Source organism: Amblyomma mixtum, chromosome 6, assembly GCF_055824585.1.
Source record: "Amblyomma mixtum isolate Tamu chromosome 6, ASM5582458v1, whole genome shotgun sequence".
Lineage (NCBI taxonomy): Eukaryota > Metazoa > Arthropoda > Arachnida > Ixodida > Ixodidae > Amblyomma > Amblyomma mixtum.
The window spans coordinates 125,775,210-125,796,019 of NC_143017.1; the positions used below are offsets into that span (position 1 = coordinate 125,775,210).

General features: G+C 51.3%; 1 protein-coding gene across 6 annotated transcripts in view; it reads right to left on the bottom strand.

Moving 5' to 3' along the window:
- The window catches only part of LOC149340294 (uncharacterized), a 53,088-nt gene that overhangs the window by 24,264 nt on the left and 8,014 nt on the right, over positions 1-20,810 (bottom strand). For 3 of the 6 annotated variants that reach the window (XR_016283591.1, XM_089549039.1, XM_089549037.1), the window contains exons 2-3: positions 10,976-11,087; positions 808-1,132 (exon numbers count right to left, since the gene is read on the bottom strand). Coding sequence is in view for 2 of the 6 variants with exons in the window: in XM_089549037.1 (XP_089405163.1) it covers positions 995-1,132; positions 10,976-11,087 (250 nt within the window). In the remaining 4 variants the exon portion in view is untranslated. Of the gene's footprint in view, positions 1-807; positions 1,829-10,975; positions 11,088-20,810 lie in introns of those variants that run through there. The other 3 variants (XR_016283590.1, XM_089549038.1, XR_016283592.1) reach the window with 2 other exon arrangements.

Sequence of the window (20,810 nt, forward strand, 5' to 3'; positions counted from 1 at the left end):
TCCCTCTAATATTGCTCGCGACTGTGCATCGATTGCTATGTGCTAAAGTGACGGCACGAGTCAGTAGCGCAGAGCGATCGGCGTGGGCAAGGCCACACTTCGCCGGTAAAGCCTGGATGCTCGCTCGCATTGTGCGATCCACCAGACCAGCACTGAGGACCACAACAGAAAGTAATCTGGAGGAAAGTAGTGGAGGGAAAAGACTCGAGAGAAATGACAAAGTTATAGCGGCTTCTGTCCAACACCGATACCATGACTGCTAACACGGGCAGAGAAAACGAGTAAAGCATGGCGGCAACCTGATTGGCTCCAGCTTCAAGGTCACTACTTAACCACGTGCGACTTCATTTACCCACAGCAACACAGACCATGCTTGTAGAGAAGGCACTACAGCCAGAGATATGATCGAGAGAGTCAACCATGCTGCCTTAGATGATAGTTAAGGCGATATCCCAAGTTGGCGGCTGATCTATGAGGTCGAAAATTTATTGTCTACGAAGAGGGACACGAGGTTAGGTCTGACAATAGTACTTGTCCCAACACTCCGATAGCTATTTCTCAGAGTCAACAAGGCACCCAAGCTGTCGGTAGAGAAACAAGGTGATGCCCGCAAATTCGAGGATAATATTAGTCGTGACCGAGTGTGCATTCCAGACTACACAGGCTACCCAGTCACGCTAACTCACTGCTCAAGAAACATTCGCCTTCAGCAAACGTGATTCAGTAATAACACCAGAAAGAACTCTTCGGTGACTAAACGAAGAAGAAAACCGTCTTCGACATTAGTATAGACAACGCGATTCATACCAAGTCACGTCGACCGGCGCTCAGTCCCAGAAAGCCAAGGAGATCTACAGCGAGGATCATCCTGATGCAGTGCCATGCAAACGGTCCGGGTAGAGTCCACAGCAAGAGCTCGAGATGAGAGAGCCGAGCACATCCAACGTGCGCGCAGCGAGGAAAGGGGCCAGGCCTCGGGGCGGCGAAGTCAGCGCTAACGGCAGCGGCGGCGACGACGAAGAGGGCGACGGCACCGCACGGCAGGAGCCGCACACGTGCGGCCTGGCGCCGACCGGACGGACGACTCCGACGCCAGTGGCGTGCCGGCGACACGAGCGCGCCTTCCCGTAACCTATGGGGTGGGGGCAGATGCGAACAGCTCAAGCACGCGTAGGCGGCTGCGGCGCCGGCAGCGCAGAGAGCTTTGGCGGCGCAGCAGCCTCCATGACGTCACCGAGCGCGAGTCACTGTTTGCGCAAGGAGACTGAAATCGAGCAGCGCCGTGACGTCAGCGCTTCCTGCGGCCGGCGTTCCTCGCGCTGCCGCGCGCCGCTAGCGTCGCCAGCGCGAGCTGCGTCGAAGCTGCGCTGCTGCCGCTCGCATCCGCGCGTCGTCTGCTCATGGCGAGGAGTCCGCGGGTGTCCAGAAAAAAAACCAGTTCCCGGACACAGTACCACCGACTATGTGCCAGTAGCTCCATGTTAACTTGCACCTGATTCAGGACGATAAACGCTTGGCGCTTTTTTTCTACTGTGACGTTTGCTCGGAATTCTGTTGCATGAAACAACGTTCTTCCTGGTTATTCAACTCTCGGGCTCATCGGATGTTACACAACTTGCACCCATCTGACGAAACTCGGGAACACCGGAGAAAAAGCCGCACTCGAGATAAAAACCTCTACTCGGTAACGTCCGCGATAGCAGACGATTCTGAAGGATCTAGCACGAAGCCACATATACTATCGTGCCACGAACGACGTGACTGAGACCCGGACTGCAGACGGAGTCATGCATATGGTGACTCATATGGCGTAGACTCACGAAACAAAATAAAAAAAGCAGTCTGCGTTTCTCCGAAAACACTTCTGTGATCTCATCGTCACGCGGATATCGCGGACGAAGCCGTGAGTCACATTCCAGCTTCTACGACGGAAGTCACGAGCGAGGAAAACCAGCACAGGACTAAGCATTATGCAGAACTATGCGGGACGAGCTCGTACAAAAAGGCTTCTCTAAACAGATTTCATTGCTTTCTTTGTTTTTTTACTCCTTATTATTCTTTAAACGACAGCTGCTTGATTTAAAACAAGCTGGTTCTGATGTCAACTCGCGGCCGTCTCTGTCGCAGCATGCCACGATAATCACACAAATCTACGCCGTTTCTCGTATTGAAGAATGTACAGAAGCAATCTCCAAACAATGCGTCATCCAATGACTCTCTCCAGTGCTCACATCAAGCGCCGGCAAGACGGACGTGACTTCATGAGAACGGTCACTCAAGTAGCTGTCCGCCCTTGACGTCACCGACCATCAATAGCACGAATACCGCGGAAGGACGCCAAGCGTGCCGCTTTCCCGCACACAGTCCCACGCACGGTCTACGCCGGAGTTCTGCGAAACGCGCCTGTTGACTATCTTCGACTCGCAGAGAAAAATTTCCTCGAGTGGTTTTGCGTGCTTTGAGTGTTGCATCCCGTGTACAGGATGCCCTGTTTCCGGCTCCCTCTGCCGAATACGTCTTGTCGAACGAAGAAAGGTTTCATCGCCGCGAGCTCATCTTATATGTTTAGAAACTTTGCAGCACGGGAGCACCTAAGACTGAAGGTTTCTAGCCAGTTGCATCTCGGCGGAGTGGTGTTTGACAAAGTTACCTCCTCATACCAGATTTAAGAAATTCGAAAAGCCAAATTCCTACCCTTATGATCTTTATAAAGATCCAGACAAGTAAAACGAGGATACCTAGAAGCGTTTGTAAAATTTTTACGCTTTGTGAACGGCGAACTTTCAGAACGCAGAAAAGTGACAAATCTCCCTAATTTTTTGAAATTGGCACGAACTAACAGCTGATAGACCACGTTTCTGGAGTATCGACTGGCAGGCTTACTATGCAAGATGTAATCGATCACAAATTTTGTCGTACTTCATAGAGGCGTACCAGCGAAAATACAAAGACGCGTGCACAAGAAGAAAGGTGCTAGACACGGACAGACGCTGGGATTTCCAGTCCATCGTCCATCAGTCTCTAACACCTCTCTGCTTGTGTACGCGTCTTTGAATTTCCACATAGACTGGAGCCTTCAGAAACGTAAAGCTAGATTATTAAATATTTCCTGCATGCAGTTCAAGATGTGGGCTAAAATAAGAATATCAATAGAGGCCGAATGTTTACGTTTATCTCTTAAACAGAGAACTGTTAAACGCAATGGCACAGAAGAATGCAAAACAATGACATATACGCCTTCCTCTTTCTTAAATAACTGAACCGGTTCGCAGCAACTTATTTCATCAACAGCTCGAAGATCTATAGGGTTGCGAAAACACTCACCGCTGCGTCGTAGCGGCTTCGTAAACATTTGAGCTTCAGGTGACAGAAGGTTTGAAGACAAAGGAATAAAAGGTACACGTGCGCTGTCTCACGTGCAGGCGGTGACTGGACGCCATCTTCTGTACCAGCCGGTTTCGTTTTGTCCATTGTGTCAATGTGAAGAAGCTCGCGTTGACACCTTTGTGTCAGCGCGAGCTCCTTTCCTGCTCGCATCGCGGTTCTTGTTTTCCACACCATGCCTCGCTATGAAAGCTTGTGGCCACGTACACAATCGAACACCTCACAAGCGCTTCAGCAGTTCCCGGTCTCCGTGCAAGACCTACATAAGCGGTGACTCGATGCAAGCCCTCCGTTGGTACCGTACAAAAAGCCATTCAATATATAGAGCCCGCTCCGCGGCCGCAAGGAAACCAAATTGTGTTTGTTCGCACAGACAATTTCAGCAACGACGTGCTAATCACAGGCTTCTTGCCACACGGGGAACTAGCCAACACAGGACAATGCGCGAAAAAATGACAAAAAGAAATGAATTTCGACCTCGACTACTGCCTGTCGCAATCAGGCGTGATGGTACAGCTGTGGTGCTACTATCAGATACAACTCAAGAACTAAGCAGCTGATGTCCCTCAAAGGAGGCCCTCCAGTCAATGACGCGACTGATTTTCATAACTCGGTTATTAATCCGATTAAGCCGTCGTTAACTAGCTTTCATCCGCCACATACCCCCTGTGTTGTCCAGCTAACAGGTCGAAGAAGGTTGACCACGACGTCACGAGAATCGGTCGACGCCATTGGCTGGGGTATCCTTTAAGGGGCATTTGCCGCTTCGTTCTTTAGTTGAAGGCGGCAACAGCAGAGACAGTATCTCTCTATTCCTTTCCAATTTAGCCGCAGTGTTCAGTAAACAGGATGCGTCGCTCTGTAAGTACAGTCATGGCTCCTTGGGCCGTTCGAGGGAATAGCGGGGCCATCTGTAAACCCCCCAGTCGCACCGAGGGCGGTCGGTGACGCATCGGAAGCGGGTCTCTCTATCGAAGCGCGGCGCGAGAACTTGCCCGTACGGAGGCGCTCCTATCAGAAACAGAGAGATACGCTACCTCGCTTCCCTTGGGGCTCGTACGCACTCTGCCCTCGACCCGGACTGCCGAGTGTGACGCACGTCAAGGCGCCGTGCGTGGGCGCATCCGCGTTCACGACGGCCGACACACCGCCCAGGCAGGCGCGATAATACTGCACTAGAACAGTGGTGGCACTGCCCACGAGGGCCGCGTATACAAAAACGTGGCGGCTATGCACCCAGCTGCTCTATATGGCCATACTTGTTTATACTTATGCGTCGCTGTGCCTCTTGCAGTCATAGCGGCAGGACGCACTCGAAGTGCGTTGCGTTCGGGGCTGCCATTCATAGACGAGCTTCAAGAAGCAGGTAAGTATACGAAGCTCATCGGCAACGAAACCAGGCGGCGTCGGCGTTAGTGACCAGCAGGAGTGGTCCGAAAACCCTGATGACGTCACCGTGGTCTCGCGTACGTCAGAAGTAGACTATAAAATTCACGTCGACACCAAATAAAAATAGAACTTCTTCCGAAGGTGCGGGGAACTGAACTAAGGACCTTCAGGCTGCGAGGCGAACGAGCAATCCATACGGTACAAAACGACGTTGCTCCTTGGCGAATGAAGGTGAACGTATATGTGTATGTGTTGCCTTATAACTGTATGCGAAGGAGTTGCTGTGTCATTATAAAGGAAGGAATGTTCATTGAACCCCGCAACAAAACTCACAACGAGACAATGTTTTCGCATTCAAAGCACATCAGTATTCTTATGTACCCTCAATAATTTTTTTAGTGTGTGCGCGTGGAATGGCAAGCCTTCGAGTTTGTTTTGCAATTAATTTCTTTATTTATTCCAATGTTTTATTTACATATTCAATTTTGTATTGTTTACAGCTTTCCTTATTTTGGACTGTTCAAAGGTGTATTTGCTAATGCATGTAAAACTGCAATGGAAATGACCAGCTTTATAAAGATGTACAAACGACGAGTGATCTTCTTCATTGAAAAACTTTGCAAAAAGTCTGTTTCAATCCTGCTAATCACGCTCTTGAAATACGGCCAGACAATCAACGACTGTTGTTGGGACATGATTGGTTTATGTTATTGACACGAAACGCTTTATGACTTGCTACTACGAAGACAATAACTAGCTCTACCCACTGTGCTTTACAATAATAAGGCCCTAGAATTGAAACGTTTGTCAGAGATCTGATTTGAGTGCAAGCAGCTGGAGAATGCGGGCACATGTGGTTGCTCCCACTAGTGTTAATGTGCGCAGCTCCTGCGTAGGTGGCGAAAGGTCATGCGGAGCACGCTGCCCAACTACTGCACCTACTGACGACTCCGTGAGGTCGCTGAGCCTCACTTAGGCCCCTGTTACCTACCCTAGTCATTGAACCTATAGTTCAACTCCCGTTCAAGTCACCATCACTGGAGTCACGGAGAAGACATAGGACACCAGTGTCCCGTCGCTTCAGGACGGTCTGTGTTGGCAGCCAGCGCCAGTCTACTCAGCGATACGCCTTTACACCTTCGGTCTCAGTCGCGGACGGGCCAAGGAAAGCGCCTGCGCGCGTTTAACAGCCACGAAAGCGCGAGACTATAGGCGTCGCAGACCGAAGCGCGAGTGCCGCAACACAATTCTAATAGCTCCTGTCCGACCTAGCACCAATACACTCTAGAGGATAGTATTTGCAGCCTCTCTAACGCCTCTTGATTCGCTGCCGTTCACCTCACTTTTGCTAATGCGCATGCGCTTGTTGCACCGCGACGCGCATGGACTTCTACATGACGAAAAGCGAGGTGACTGCGCGTAACATTCAACTAATTCCCTAGCTCTGCGTAGCGCTTGTTTGCCAAATTAAGCGGTAACGCGCAGTCAACAGCAAGTCCCGATATAGCCCGCTCTGCGCATACAAACAAAAAAACGAGGTCTTGCACCTTTCGCAGCCAATGTTTACGCGTCACGACGAAACGCGTGTTTCTCTTGCCCCACTTGCAGCACGGACATGAGACTCCAGAGTACGCTCGTAGCAGCAGGAACGTAAGCAAGCAAGAAACAGGGACCCTGCGCGGGTCTGTTGTTTCGCGAAGATTTCACAGTTGTTGCTACGCCGTCGGCGAGATCAAAGGGGGTTCGCGCAGCTACGCCTGTGGGAGGGAGCTCGCGCGCTAACGAAGCGCGGTATACGACAGTTGCACTGCGACTCCTGGGCGCGGTCGTCGAGCTCGGAATCGCAGCTGAAGTGCGAAATAGCAGCGATAGCGTGCACAGCAGTGCTGTGCTCGCGCGTCATCAGAACCTTCGTCCAGCTGCTTGTGTTTACTCCGGGCGACCTCCCTATCAGCGCCACTGGCCCTCCTCCTCCTCTCGCACGGTTCCACCGCGTTCACGTGCAAGATTGCAACGCCGCACGCCCCGCGTAGCAGTCGCGATATCGCTGCTGGGGCCGAGGCGCACGTGAGCGTTGCGGCACAAACACAATTCGGCCGGGTGGCTGGCGATCGGCCACGTGAGCGCATCCGCATGCAGCGGCGCTATTCCGGGAGTGCAGAAAGGGGGGGCCGAGATCGAGCCTACGGCGCAGGCAGGTTCAAGGCCGGTTATTGGTTGGAGGAAAAAAGCTCACGTTCTCTCTCTCTCTCAGTACAGCAACACCTGTGTCGGGGACTCTTTGAGGGGTTCGCAGCGTGGTGAGAGAAGTGCAGGAAAGATCGAGGCGCAGCGCACAGGTCCCGCCCGTGGCTATTAAATGTGATTTAAGGTCTGCAGCCTGTCCACTGACAACGTTCGCCAAGGAGAACATGTGATGTGTGGCGATGAAAGCTTAGTGAACTCGGACCATGTGGCTTGTGTTGTCTCAACAACAGGACGTCTGTAGAGCTAGCTAGGAGGATGGGAGGAAAATGCACGCCATACTTCACCGCAGGAAGGGAAATGCGTGATGTTTGGAAGCTACGCGCGAAAGTACAGAATGAACATTAAGAGCTTATCTGATGATTTGCGTGAGATTTTCAGAGCAGGACTACTAGGTAGATATCGCAACACAAACGATTTGATGAGAGAACTCCAGCAAAATCACCGCCGTGGCCTCACATCTTCTAGGCAAGAGCAGCAGAAATATTCGAAACAGAAAAGAGCAGACAGATATCTGCCGGAAGGGAGGAAACACGGGGAGCATAAAGGGCTTCGAGTAAACTTCGCTTACAGGGTAATTTTCTTGCTTCCACTGCCACGACAATGTACCGCTTTCTGACTTCGCCAAGATGTTTCGCTTTTCTTAATTGTTTTTCTCTTCTTGATGACCGGGGCATGACGCCCAAAACCAACATTCGGCTAATCTTGGCCCTATCATCGGACGCACTTAGAGTGCATGCTCCCTTTCTCGCGTCGTACTTTAGAGCAGTGCTTTGTTGTCGAATGGCGCAGCAAACCGTGAACGCTGCTGCTTTTTAGGAAGCTCTCCGGCCACCAGTGGCCTAACAGAGAGTGACAAGGAGGGCAGGAGGGGGGGGGGGGGGGGGGCGAAGGGAGATTGCAGTTGTTTTAAAAAGAAGAAAAGAAGGAAACAACAAACTGATACCCAAAACATTCACTTAAGTATACTCGAGCAATCTCGGCAGCAACAAAGGACGGCATGCAGCTACCCTTCGTCGGCACATACTTCCCGAGATAGCGCCCTCGCCGCGGGCACGTATACATGCCGAGGAGCGGTTCGGGGATCAACGACCAGATCCGGACAATTAGGCGGTCCCTAAAACAATGAGCAGCGTGGAAAACAAACGCTGTGCGCAGCGGACTGTGCTATGCTACAGCGCCGGCGCCCCGATGGGCGGACGTTCTAAAGCGGGCCCGCCGGCAACAGGCGCGTAACGAAGGCCGAGCCGGGCGAAGCGGCGGCTCAGGTCGCGACGACAAAGCGCCGCGGTGGATGTCGTCACCGAGTGTGCGATGACAAATGACAGAGTCATCAACACCCGGCCTACAGATGGGCGGCAGCCCTCTGCCACCTCGGCTCCGTGTCCTGCCCTCCACTCTGCCGAAAACCCATCCGCATCTTCCCTCTGGTGAGATGAGGTCGAACCAAAATACATTTTGCAGTTGCGCTTCTTGCGTGCGTAGAGGATCACGTGTGCCCCGAGAGAGAACGTTGCAAGAGGATGACTGTGGTAACGCTGCGAAGATACTTCCAACAATGCAAAAGGATTTGCCGGGCTAGTTGGTTCATTTCTGAAATAAAGATTTAACTGCGCGAAAGGCTTAGGACACAAGGGAGACACATTCACGACACATTCACTGCGCTTCTAAGTGTCGTGAATGTGTCTCCCTTGTGTCCTAACCGTTTCGCGCAGTTAAATCTTTATTGCAATAATGCCCCGCGTGAACGCTTATTATGCGGTATGATGAGAAAACATTTTGTGTAGCGACAATGGTCGGTGATTGCTCCGCCTGTTCCTGATTTCTGGGAGAAATGTATCTCTTATAACTGGCCCATAAAAGCTTCAGAAAGTTAAAGTCACGCAAAAATGTTAAAAGCAGCCTTGCTGCCACAAGACAACGCACAGGTGCGTGAAAAAAAAAAAAATCCCAGTGCTGACATGTAGTGAGTCTAATTGTCCACTGTCGTTAGGGCTTCGTCATATGCTCAAGCAACTTGTTCAATCTTTGACCTTTGGTATACGGACAACGAATTTATTTATGACAACGAACATGCAAAAATGGGCTCGTGATGAAGCGCCGTTTGATGCCGATACTCCACACAACTCGCGAGGATGGCTACAAGGAGCAGGAACGCGAAGAAGCTGTACAGGAAACGCTGACGTGAGCCCTCGCTACTTCATGGGAGCCGTATCTAATCGATCGCCGTTGAAGCCTTTCGGAGTAGAAGAAGCGGCACTGGAACGTTCCCAAAAGCCGCCGCTCCTTCACTTGTGTCACACGCGAGCAACCATCGCGGAACCGATAAAGGTCAGAGGGCTCAGAATAAAGCTTATCAACGCAACTATAGTAACGGCCTAGCAACACCGGTCGTTCTCATTGCACTGGACGAGTCGATTTCAGGCACGTGGTGTAAGTCGCAGTGTAGACGACAGATCCACATATGCAGATTTCACTCGCGCACCCCCAAACTGGCACCCCCAAACTGAATGAGTACGGCGGGTCCTATAGCAGTTTCAAATTATAAAGCAAGGGATTCAACTTGACTGAACGTGACAAAGCTCCAGGTTACAGTTGAAGCTGCGATTCGATCACAGACAGCTCGCAGTAATGAAATCTTAATCCTCACTTGGTCATAAGTCAGCCATGCCACAAGCAAACTTGATATAATCGAGTGCACTAATCCTAAAAGGAATGGAAGCACAGACTGGATTCCAAAAAAAGGCAAGCGTAGCAGGGAGCAGCAGAGAGTTAAGTGGGCGTATTAGATTAAGAATTTTGGGGGCATATGGTGGCTGCCTCTGGCACAGGACAGAGTTAACTGGAGAGATATGGGAGAAGGCTTCGCCCTGCAGTGGGCGTAGTCAGGCTGATGATAATGAATACGCCTGAATGCCGCATGGCTATAACACGTGTATGGCAGGCCGCACACAAGCACGCACGCACACACGCGCTCACACGCACACACACAAAAGAATTTGCTTCCAGCAACTAAATCGGCGGTTAGTACTGATGTTATAACGGCGCTGCACTGTACTACAACACCTGCGACCGTGCTTATATTATTAGTGAGCTTCTTGTTCTTTGTTTATAAACATTCATTTTCTGTCCTTTTGGGAACTCCCAGCCCGGGGCCATGTAGGAGTAGCTCTGTATTCCATACTATCAAAAATAGGGCAACACAGAGAGAGACGAAAATAAGTTATTAGTAGTACTTGACAAGGTAGTTTGAAGGTACTGCTTCCAGCTTTCATTAGGTATTCGTACGTGTTGCCCTACTTTAGTCTATGAAGTATTAATATGCACAAATTTTTGGGCACTTTTCACGCCGCGGAGAGCTGCCAATATCTCACTGACAGCTTTTGTCGTTCATCAGCGGAAGGTACATACATTCGAACTCGCGTCCCCGACGCTTCACGGGGACCGAAAGGTCAGCGGCGACCTGTGACGTCAGCACTGTGCAGCCCACCGATTGGTCCCCGAGCCCTGTCGGACCCTCTCAGAGCCAGACTTCGAGCGCGACGCATACGAGCAGGTGTTACGAGCACTAACGTGAACTCGCCTGTAGGCGTCAGGGCACAATGCGAACTGACTACCCGTCAGTCGAGTCGCGCGAAAGCCAAGAAACACAGCATATAGACGCAGGGGGGGGGGGGGGGGGGGGCGTCGTCGGTGACTCCAAAGGTCGTTTAACTATATACTGAACGTCTGATGTTACTTTTACGCTTTCCATTAGGTCAGGCGGCAGCAGCGCAAGTGAGCAAGAGCGAAAGGGCCTTGTTACTATTCGCCAAGCATGCACCAGCTAGCCTGGCCTGGCAGAACGCTCTATTCAGACGCCTGTCCAAGTGGAGTACAGTGGCAACAGCATAAACGATTCTTTGCCAATAAGCAACACCCTACGCCCGTCACAGGAGAAAATGAATTCGATACGCACCCTATTCGTTCCTTTCTTCAGTTGCTCTTCAAAATTGGATCGGATGGCGCGACGGAAGCCATGCTGCGCTGCCGTGTGCCGGGCAAAGATGCAAGAGTTCGCGGGCTGTCGCCTGCACAGACAAGGAAGAGAACAAAGAAAAACATAAGAACACGAAGCAGTGAAGAGGCTGGGCCTTTATCTCATCTCCAGTCGCCGCAAAAGAAAAGAACGCCGGCAAAATAAAGTGCGCGCAGCGACAGGTGTGGTCGTGCACGCAACGGACTGGCATTCTGTCCTTAGGGGACCGATCCGTCCGCGGCAGCCATCGCCGACACCTACGCAGGAGACGCAACCGAGCACCTCACATTACTTATGCCTCTCAAAGGAGCGTTTAGTGTCGCGGGCGTCCTCACAGTGCCCGATGCACGCGTTCTAGTTTAGCAGCGTGTTTCCAACGCCCACACTTTTGCTGTCCAGTGAGAAGAATATAACGCGGTACACGTCTGTACTGTGTGCATGAGGGAGAAGGACAGTCACTGAAACTGGAGGAAGTATGCCAGCGAAAAGCGCGAGAGCTTCCGCATGAGTTTGTCCGCTGTCTGCTCGCTAACCGTGGAAGTGATGTAACTAGTTACTGCTCTCTGGGGTTGTTTCACCTCTTGCTCCAGCGGTACTGTAAAGCCGACGGCTGTGAAAAAAGTTGAGCGTTTGGTTGGGCGTCATAACTTGGGTAGAAACTGCGCGCTCCTGCTCAGGTACAATTTCTTTCTCTGTTCACCTCTGCCGATGTTACTTCGAATAATGGACATCCACACTGAAGACGCAAAGAGCTAGCCTCGTGAGTGATAATAATTTGAAATTAAAAGCTCGACAGCAGTTCCGTTTCAGTACGAAATAGCGAAACAAAAGCAGCTCTTCACGTGCATGTTGCAAGTTCAGCTTTTTCGGACGTCACTTTTATTTCTAAGGCAACTGTGGAATATTGTAAAATACTGCTATGAATAAAGTTAATAGTCTAACCTTCCTAGGCATCTGTCCTAGGAAAAACCAGAAAACCAATAGAGTACATTTTTGACAAAAAATGGCAGAAAACATGAAGCATCCCGAGGAGAGATTCGCTATATATTGATCGTATGGCACACCTTTAAGATGTGCAATAAAATTACGTTCGTAAACATCTTCCCGTTAAAAAAATTCGCTTTTAGAGAATTGTTGCATATAAGCGACGTTCTTCCATATAGCTCCTAATAGCTTTACCTGGTGATGAAGCGCGCGCGGTATATCTGATGAGGTTTGGTGTTTGCAGCAAGCACATACTTTGTTTAGCATCAGGCCTAGCTGCTGGCAATGGCAATCAAACGAAGGCAGAAGATAAATTCACAAGTACTTCATATCTGAAACATCCATGACCGCTTTCGTTACGAGTGTCCGTCAGAACGTTACGCGTTTGTTCAAGACAGGCACCATTCGCCGCCAGGAATATTTTCATTTGCAATTGAAAGAACACTAAAGAGTGCAGTGAGATATTGCGCGAAGGTGATGACACTAGCTGCCTACAGCACTCTTCTTACGCGCTGCAGAATATGAGTTATAAAAGTGCTTCCTGCACTAGCGCCGATTAATTCCGACGGCCATAGGAGATCAAGAGGGTGTATAAAACATTCAAATTTTCCGCCCTTATTCCTTACGATGTTCAGCGTCATGCAGCACACGGTGACAACCCAGCAAACCAGAATCGTTTGTCCAGATTTTCCGGGACTGTAGGTGTCCACAACCTGACCGTTAGCCGCTTCCCTTCTTTCGCTGCGTATATCGCACGAGTACGCGCGAGCCCCACGGCAACGAGAAGCCCAAACGACGCGCTATCAACGCGCGTCCAATGGTACGAGGTGTCCGCGCTGCTCAGAATGCTAATGGCGGGGAGTTCGTCCGCTTAGCGGTAACGGCAGGGTTCCACATACATGTGAAGCGCGGCGGCAGGCCTTGAGGCCGAGAGGAGCGCGGTCAGCGCCGGTAATAGGCTGGACACTCGCCAGCTTGTCGCAACGCGCGCGCACCTCGTGACACCGAGTCTCTCCTTTCTTCGCTGTGTCGCCACAGGCCCGCGGCTACGGGGGCCGCCGCAATATATACGTGGTGAAGGAGGGCATTATCTCAATCGCGCCCCGGGCGGCGAAGAGTTGCGCGCACGTCGCGTACGTGGCGTAACAGGCGCGACAGCCCGTTAGGCGCAGCCTTCTATTTCCGGGATGCCGAAGAAGAAAGGGACTGCTCTCCAAGAGAACACGAGCCGTCCGGTACAGCGGCTGCTGAAGGCGGTGTACAGGCGCGGATAGTGGCTGGCGAAGCACGCTAGCGACTTCCCTGGCCGCGTTCCCGCCGCTGCTTGCTGGAAACTGCTGCAGAGTTACGTCGCGACAATGTCGACCAATATTGCCCCCGTGCGAACAACTCATACCTGCGAGTGTTTGCTAAGCATCTCGTAGGGGAGGGTTCTAGCTCGCCGACTTGACTGTAGACGTCTGTCCGCGAGTGCATGGGGAGCTTCGACGCGTCTGTAGTATCCAACAAAATGATCACTCCCCTAGACTGAGCGCGGCCATCACACGAAGGGATCTGTTAAGTAATGACTTCTACGCTGATGAACGAACCTTGTGCTGCTACCTTCAGGCTGAACGCACAACTAAGAACAACACTGGCTAGGCGGTGGTAGATAAGTGCCACCGGTCCCGCCGCAAGTGTAGAAATGAACGTCAGACACACCACTGCCAACGCGCGCCGGTTTTTTTGTTTTGTTTGTTTGTGTATCCGTGTACGCAGAGCAGCGTTTGCTTTGCAGTACAAACAAAAGATCATCTCTTTTACTCTCAATCATCTGTCCAGCAAAGCCAGCGTACATGAAGAACAATCAAGAAACTGCGGAAAGCCGCAGCCCAGGAAATGCCAGCATCACAATCCTCCACCACCTCGGGCAGTTCGTCCGGTGCTAGCGCGACCATGACGTGGTTTGAAGCACATTCTGTATTGGGACCACGCGTGCGAATGCGTTCTCTAGTCCTTGAGTGAAAGTGGCGAAAGGCGGAATCTTATTCTGAGTGGCACAGCAAAAGATACCATTACGCAACGGAAACCCACCAAGGATGCCGAGTTTTGTTACGTAATTAAGGATACATTAAGCAGCAAACGCCACTGGGTACGTCGAGAGCATGGAAAGGCAGGTGACAGTCGTTGCCAGCATTTTTTTCAATCCAGTTCAGTTGCACCACATCCAAATAAATTCAACCACGACGAGGGAATGAGAGAGAAATGCAGAAAAACGTCGACATGGGCTCATCCGGCCTCGCCGCCTTTAATACAAGGTTTCGCTGAACACTTACGTTAATTAGCTGTATTTCAACTTGTTCATCTCCACTACTATTTCTGCACGCTCAACGGGCAAGACTGATTCACAGCGCTAGTCAGACATTAGCATTCACTAGCGTCGCCGCGTTTGTTTCTTTCCTGCCTTCACTTTCTTCTTTTATTTTCATCTTTTCTGCCTTCACTGTATCCTTTTTACTCTCTCTCCTTCCTCTGCTGCAGCGTTCGCCGCCTCGGTGCCAGGCTGTTCGCGCCGCGTGGGCGGCCGGAAATGCCGGCACTGCTTTCTCCCCCATATCCTCGCCCTTCTCTTTTTTTTTTCCTCTCTGTAGGGCGGCTGCGTCGGGTGAATAGCACAAGACGGTTGCAACGGCCGCGGCAAGAGCCCTGCAACAACCGCCGGCCATGCCGACACGCCTAACTGAAACTTCGAGAAATATCCCTCCTGCCGAGACGAGGGGGGGGCATTGGTGAAAACAGAACGAAGCGCGGGAAGGAAAAAAAATACGCACACAAAGAAACAAACGCAGAGGCGAATAAAAAGAAAGGGAAACAAAATAACGTGACCGACGTTTACGACGGGGGCAGCAAAAGAGTTAATGACTACGGAAAGCAGACATCTTGGGAAGCGGACGCGCGCTTTGCATTTAGGACCGTGTTTTTTGTGAGGATTCTTTCCCTCATTGTTATTCATTATTCCCCGCCGTTTCTGTTAATGGTTGTGTTAGTTCGGGGCGCGGGAGCCCCGCATGCGAGGAACCTCTCAAGGCAGTTGCTGGGTGTAGACTGGGGGTTTATTACCGTAGAGGGAGAGAGAGAGCGAGGGTACAAGAAACCACTTCCGCTGCTGTGGAATGCGGACGGTCACGGTAAGGAAATGGGGAATGCGCCAGTCGACGGGGCCGTGGGGATCAGACGTCGTCGGGGGAGACAGACGCCTGCCTGCTTTTGTGGGGAATGGCCGGCCCGCGCTTGTTTCTGGGAAGCGGGCGGCGAGTATGCGCGGAGGAGGCAAAGGCTGCCGGAGCGGCCTGGCGTCGCTTGGTCGACGAACACGACATCCCTTCCTCCTTATCTGTGGTCACCGTATCGGTCGGGCGGGCGCCGTTCACGCTGGGGTCGTAGCGCTTGCCGTTAAGTGGACCCGTTGGGTTGGTCTCCGCAAGGTTGTGTCGCACGGTCGTCCAGACTGGCCACAGGTTCTCCATGTTCGGAGGGGGGCGCTGATGGTAGGTCGTGCGCAGGCGAAGTTTCCGCTGGCAGCGTGATCACGAACGTAGCTGGCACAGTGTATTGTTTACTTGCTGCTGGTCCGTTCGTCCGATCGTGCGGCGGCGGATCATCCGTCGGGTAGGCTGCTGCACCTGGTTTAATGTGACCAAGGTGCCTACGAACCGTTCCGTTTCTGTGTTGAGAAGTCTTGTGGACTTCTGCGGAGCTCGTCACTCCCTTGAGTCCTCGCTGCTGCCTTGACGCACTTTTTGATGGCAGGGCCAGGTCCAAAGCACGCTTCTGGTGGCGTTGATGTTGCAGACGTTGTCGTCAGCACTCCAGAGTTGCAGTCGGCTGTCAAACTTCTGAGGCTGCGACGTAGCTGCTGATCGAGTGGCTTTCTGTCGGCGTCGTCGATGTTGCAGGCGTTGTCGTCAGCACTCCAGGGTTGCAGTCGGCTGTCAAACTTCCGAGGGCTGCGACGTAGCTGCTGATCGACTGTTACGGCAGTTGGTCACGTCGCTGGAAAACGTTACGGCTGTACAGCTCGGATGGTCAAGCGTACCGGCTGTACAGCTCGGATGGTCTGCCATCGACGTGCTTCTGGAGAAGTGTGACTTGGTCTCCATAGCTGACTTCTCCGGGAGTCTTCGGTGTGACCAGCACGCGAGCAGTCTCGAAGGTGTCGGTTCCGCATAGCGTCAGGAGGAGCGCGCGCTTCTTTGCTTCGTCGGAGACGTCATTTGCCACGAAGTAGAAGGCGAGGCGCTGCATCCACGATCCACGAAAAGGCTCGATGATACCGTGTAGTCCTCCAGTAGCCATCGGCGACACTTCGAACTGCGTACGCTCTACATCCCATTTCTCGTCGCCAGTGTTAATGGCGTCGTTGGTGCGGTGCGTGGGAGCCCCGCGTGCGAGGAACCTCTCAAGGCAGTTGCTGGGTGTAGACTGGGGGTTTATTACCGTAGAGGGAGAGAGAGAGCGAGGGTACAAGAAACCACTTCCGCTGCTGTGGAATGCGGACGGTCACGGTAAGGAAATGGGGAATGCGCCAGTCGACGGGGCCGTGGGGATCAGACGTCGTCGGGGGAGACAGACGCCTGCCTGCTTTTGTGGGGAATGGCCGGCCCGCGCTTGTTTCTGGGAAGCGGGCGGCGAGTATGCGCGGAGGAGGCAAAGGCTGCCGGAGCGGCCTGGCGTCGCTTGGTCGACGAACACGACAGTTTCATTGCCCAGCCAACACCACCTCTGCAGTATCTTGTGGTACCAGAGCCGGGTTCTGCTTTATCAGCCATGACGTCAAAGGAATCGTTACAAAGCGAAGCCTATCAGAAAACGATCCGTCGCATTCCTGCCGCCCCTGAAAAATACAAAGCATCGAGGCGTACCTTGACCGACGGTGACTCCCGGCAAACTTGTACGTCGCTTACACCAAACCTGTGCAGCAGCACTTAGGAAGCCAAGGACTGCACAATTTCATCATAGACCGAACAAAAAGTGTCCGCAACTGAGAAGCCAGTGAGGACTCAGCAGCGTTCACATACGCTTGGCAATCTCGGAGTAGTTCTCAGGTGTCTACACCATTACGAATTCGGTTCCGGCACTTCTGAGGCGTTGTCTCAGAATCTGTGTTGAAAGTGAAATACTGGAAGCGTTCAGCCGACGCCAGCGAATCATTGGTCGAACTGTGAAGGCGTATCAGACAGAAATAGAAGTCAATGACTGACTAGCGTCCGCGGCTTCAGCACTCGCAACAGCCAAACGTACGACAGCCAAGACTCCCACCAATCACGCACAGTTGTAATGTGCGAAGAATTTCCAAAATTCTGACTCAGTCGGCTGGCGGCAGAAGGACCTCCCTCAACGTTGCCAGATTTCAGACACGCAGTGTACTATTCACAATGTAAACCTGTTTTTGAAGGACTAAGTTTCTTTAAATTAATTTTACTCGAAAAGTCGAAGAGACGACCATCTCCTGATCCCTGTCCCTTCATAGTCCACGTGTCACGTTGGCAACTTTGAATGTGCGCCAGTCGTGGAAAGCCAACCCGTGACACACGCTTCGGGAACTGCGGGAATTTTATGCTCGAGCGCGTTTGCTTTATGTAGTTCTTTCCTTTAAGCCAGGCATTAATCACATCGCTAGACGTGCGTATAGGCAGAGAAACGTTTCCGGTAATCAGCGAGCTGCTAACCGATGTGTGGTAATTGGGTGTGAACAAAGATGCCGTGCCAATCGGCGCGAGGAGCGAAGAAAAGGCATCGACGACGCATCGGCAATAATAGAAACAAATGGCCTAGGAATAGGGCTCGACACTCTATTAAAGCTGTCTGGTGTAAATACATGCAGGTGGCAGCGTTGGCATCTCATTTGAGGGATAAACTCAGACAGCGAAACAATAATGGCTAACATAAAGGCCGATCGGAGGCATTTCTGGTCGTCAATTACCAAATTCTGGCTGGCTAAACTACAGTCGAGACAAAATTTTGGGATGAAAGAAATAAGTGAAGACCAAAAGCCTATTGTTCGAGGACGGAAGAAGCAAAGCCCGCAACGACAGTAGCAGCAATGATTCCTCGAAGGCTCATTAAAGCCGCCAATTTTGATGCTACTCGGGATCAGTGCCTGACAAACGTGACACAATGCAGCAGCACACAGCTAGATGCGCAAAGGCACATACGGCACCCATCATTTTACATGCTGAACAGTATCAGCCATGCGCTTGCATTCGGAAGAACCAAGAAATCAGAACGGAGTTCCTACTATGACACAACTGTTTTTGTCAAGAAATAGGTTCGGATAAGCACCTTGTAATCTACATGGAGTTCTGTTTTACTCCACACAGAACTAAATTAGAAAAAAAAAAGCTTTAAGTTAACTAAAACGGGCACGGGGCCTCGCCTCTAAAGTGGCGCTGCGTAGCCAAACAACGTCCTAAAAAAATATGTATTGATTAAAATTAAAACCCTGTACATAGAAAGCGATACAATACCGGTACCAGTAACGGCGAGTGCTCTTCACTGTACGTGATTTCATCTATTTAGAACGAAGTGAAACAATTAAAAAAAATGCGTTTCTAAGCGCCTGGCACAGGCACGTATGATAGACGTGTCTACGAGCACCGCAGAAATGCGCCCCGCGCCACAACAGGAAAAGGCGCGGAGATCAAAGAACTCAAAGACCGTCGGCAGGCGGTCGGGCAGACTCGCGAAGACAGGCGGCATACAGGGGGCCCAGAGCGGCGGCAGTAAAGTTGTTGTTTTTGCGCGAGTTCCAGAAACCGATGCATCACATTCGTGGGGCGCGTCTGAATGGGCGCTGCAGCGGCGACGAGGCCCACCCGCCCGTACCGCGCGAGGAGACGCGTACCAGAGTCGTTCACGCGCAGAATCAAACGAAACGGAGCGAAAGGATGATGAATGCCCACCTGCTGCATCGAGCCGTGCGCGGTCTATGCGGGGACAAAGACGAAGCGCCCACACGCGGACAGGTAGAGTCGCGGGAGTAGATGAATGACACCAGAGAAAACAAACAATGCGAGCAAGCCGGTGCGATCTTCGCAGACGCAAAGGCGCGAGGGTATGCTTACAGAGCTCTCGCACTTTGCATGACTCAACTCATTGGCGCCTTCGGAGTAGCATACTAGGCTCATAACCAGGCAGACCTCTCCTTTATTCATTAAACTCTCTCTCTCTCTAATTGGCTCCGTGTCTGTAGTAACAGACTTAGTTTGGGAGGTTACGATGAAAGGAAAGGTGCGGTAACTGCAAAAACTTCGCGGACAGCTGAAAACCGCGCCTTGAGGGTTGCGATGAGGGGAGATAGGGCTTATGCTGCAACGGCATCTGAGTACTGGCAGGTGAGTACTGGCACGATGAAATTATTACATACTGTCCCTGGGGGATATTAGCAAACATCATTCATGACCTGAATGAACACACATGCCAACCAACACATTATTACTCTCCGAGCTATTTCTCTCTCATGGTCTGGGTCTTCGGTCACTACTTGCTCTACAGATAGATTCCAATACCACTTCCAACCTTGAAACTTGGGAAAAAACCCACCTAGGCGCAAATGATTTCACGACACAAAAAGAGACGAGGAGACAACCGACAGGCGCCAACTTCCAACGTGGGTTTTTTCCCAAGTTTCAAGATGAATAACCAACTAGCCTGTCAACATGCCTTACTGGGCTACACTTCCAACCCCTTCCCGCCTATCACAAACTTTGGTTTGGTTTGGTTTATTGGGGTTTAACGTCCCAAAGCAACTTAGGCTATGAGGGACGCCGTCCTTACCCATACAGGTGAGCATTACTTTTATTACGGCGTTAGCATTAGACGGTTCGGTGAACACAGAAATGGCGAGCGCCATCTGTCAGTAGACAGTGGCCCACCTGCCTGCCCACCAGGCTACGAACTAACTTAGTATACTACATCGGATATAACGAATCTTAGTACGCCATCTCGGATATAACGACCTTTCTCGTGTTAACCTCGGATATACCGAACTTTAGCACGCAAACCCGGATATAGCCACCTTCATGTATGTACCTCATGTGTGCTAACCGCCGATATAACGAACTTTCGTACGTTAATCGCGAACATAAACTCTGGAGGCCTACGCTCGCTGTGCAGTACGTGTAGATCTTTTCTACGTCATTTGCACATACACCTTCCACACCCTGGGTGCATAATTCCTGCATGATTATTCACGTTTCGAGTAAAGCAAATGCGCATCGTAATCTGTCGGATTTAACATCTCCAAGCGACACGTGGGCTATGAGGGGCTGCCGGAGTAGAGGACTCCCGGTTAATTTAGATTGATATTTATTTCTTAAAATAATTTCTCTAAATCAATGAAGGCTACATAGATGGGCTGGTTATATCCTGCGAATTTCACAACAGCAATACGTTTCCCACTCGAATTTGCACAGCGTCGATAGCGGCTATACGCAGTTACGCGCAAATACATGACGAAATGTCGACAAAAATGACGTCATCACTAGCTGCATCACCCATGTTCAGATGGTCCTTAACGGCTACAGCGCACTCAGCCCAGTGCAATGCTGGTCTTCGTCAAAGAGGCGCTTAACGTAAACTAAAACCTACAAAAAAAGTGTGGGACTGTATGTCCATTGTAGCATATAGAAAGATTGCCAGACTAGACATGCCGGCGTCGAGATGACGAAATTCACTAGGAAAATGACGCAATCTCTACCTCTCTCAAATCACTCTCGTCTGACCTTCATTGCCAGCGTTGTGCTAGATGTGC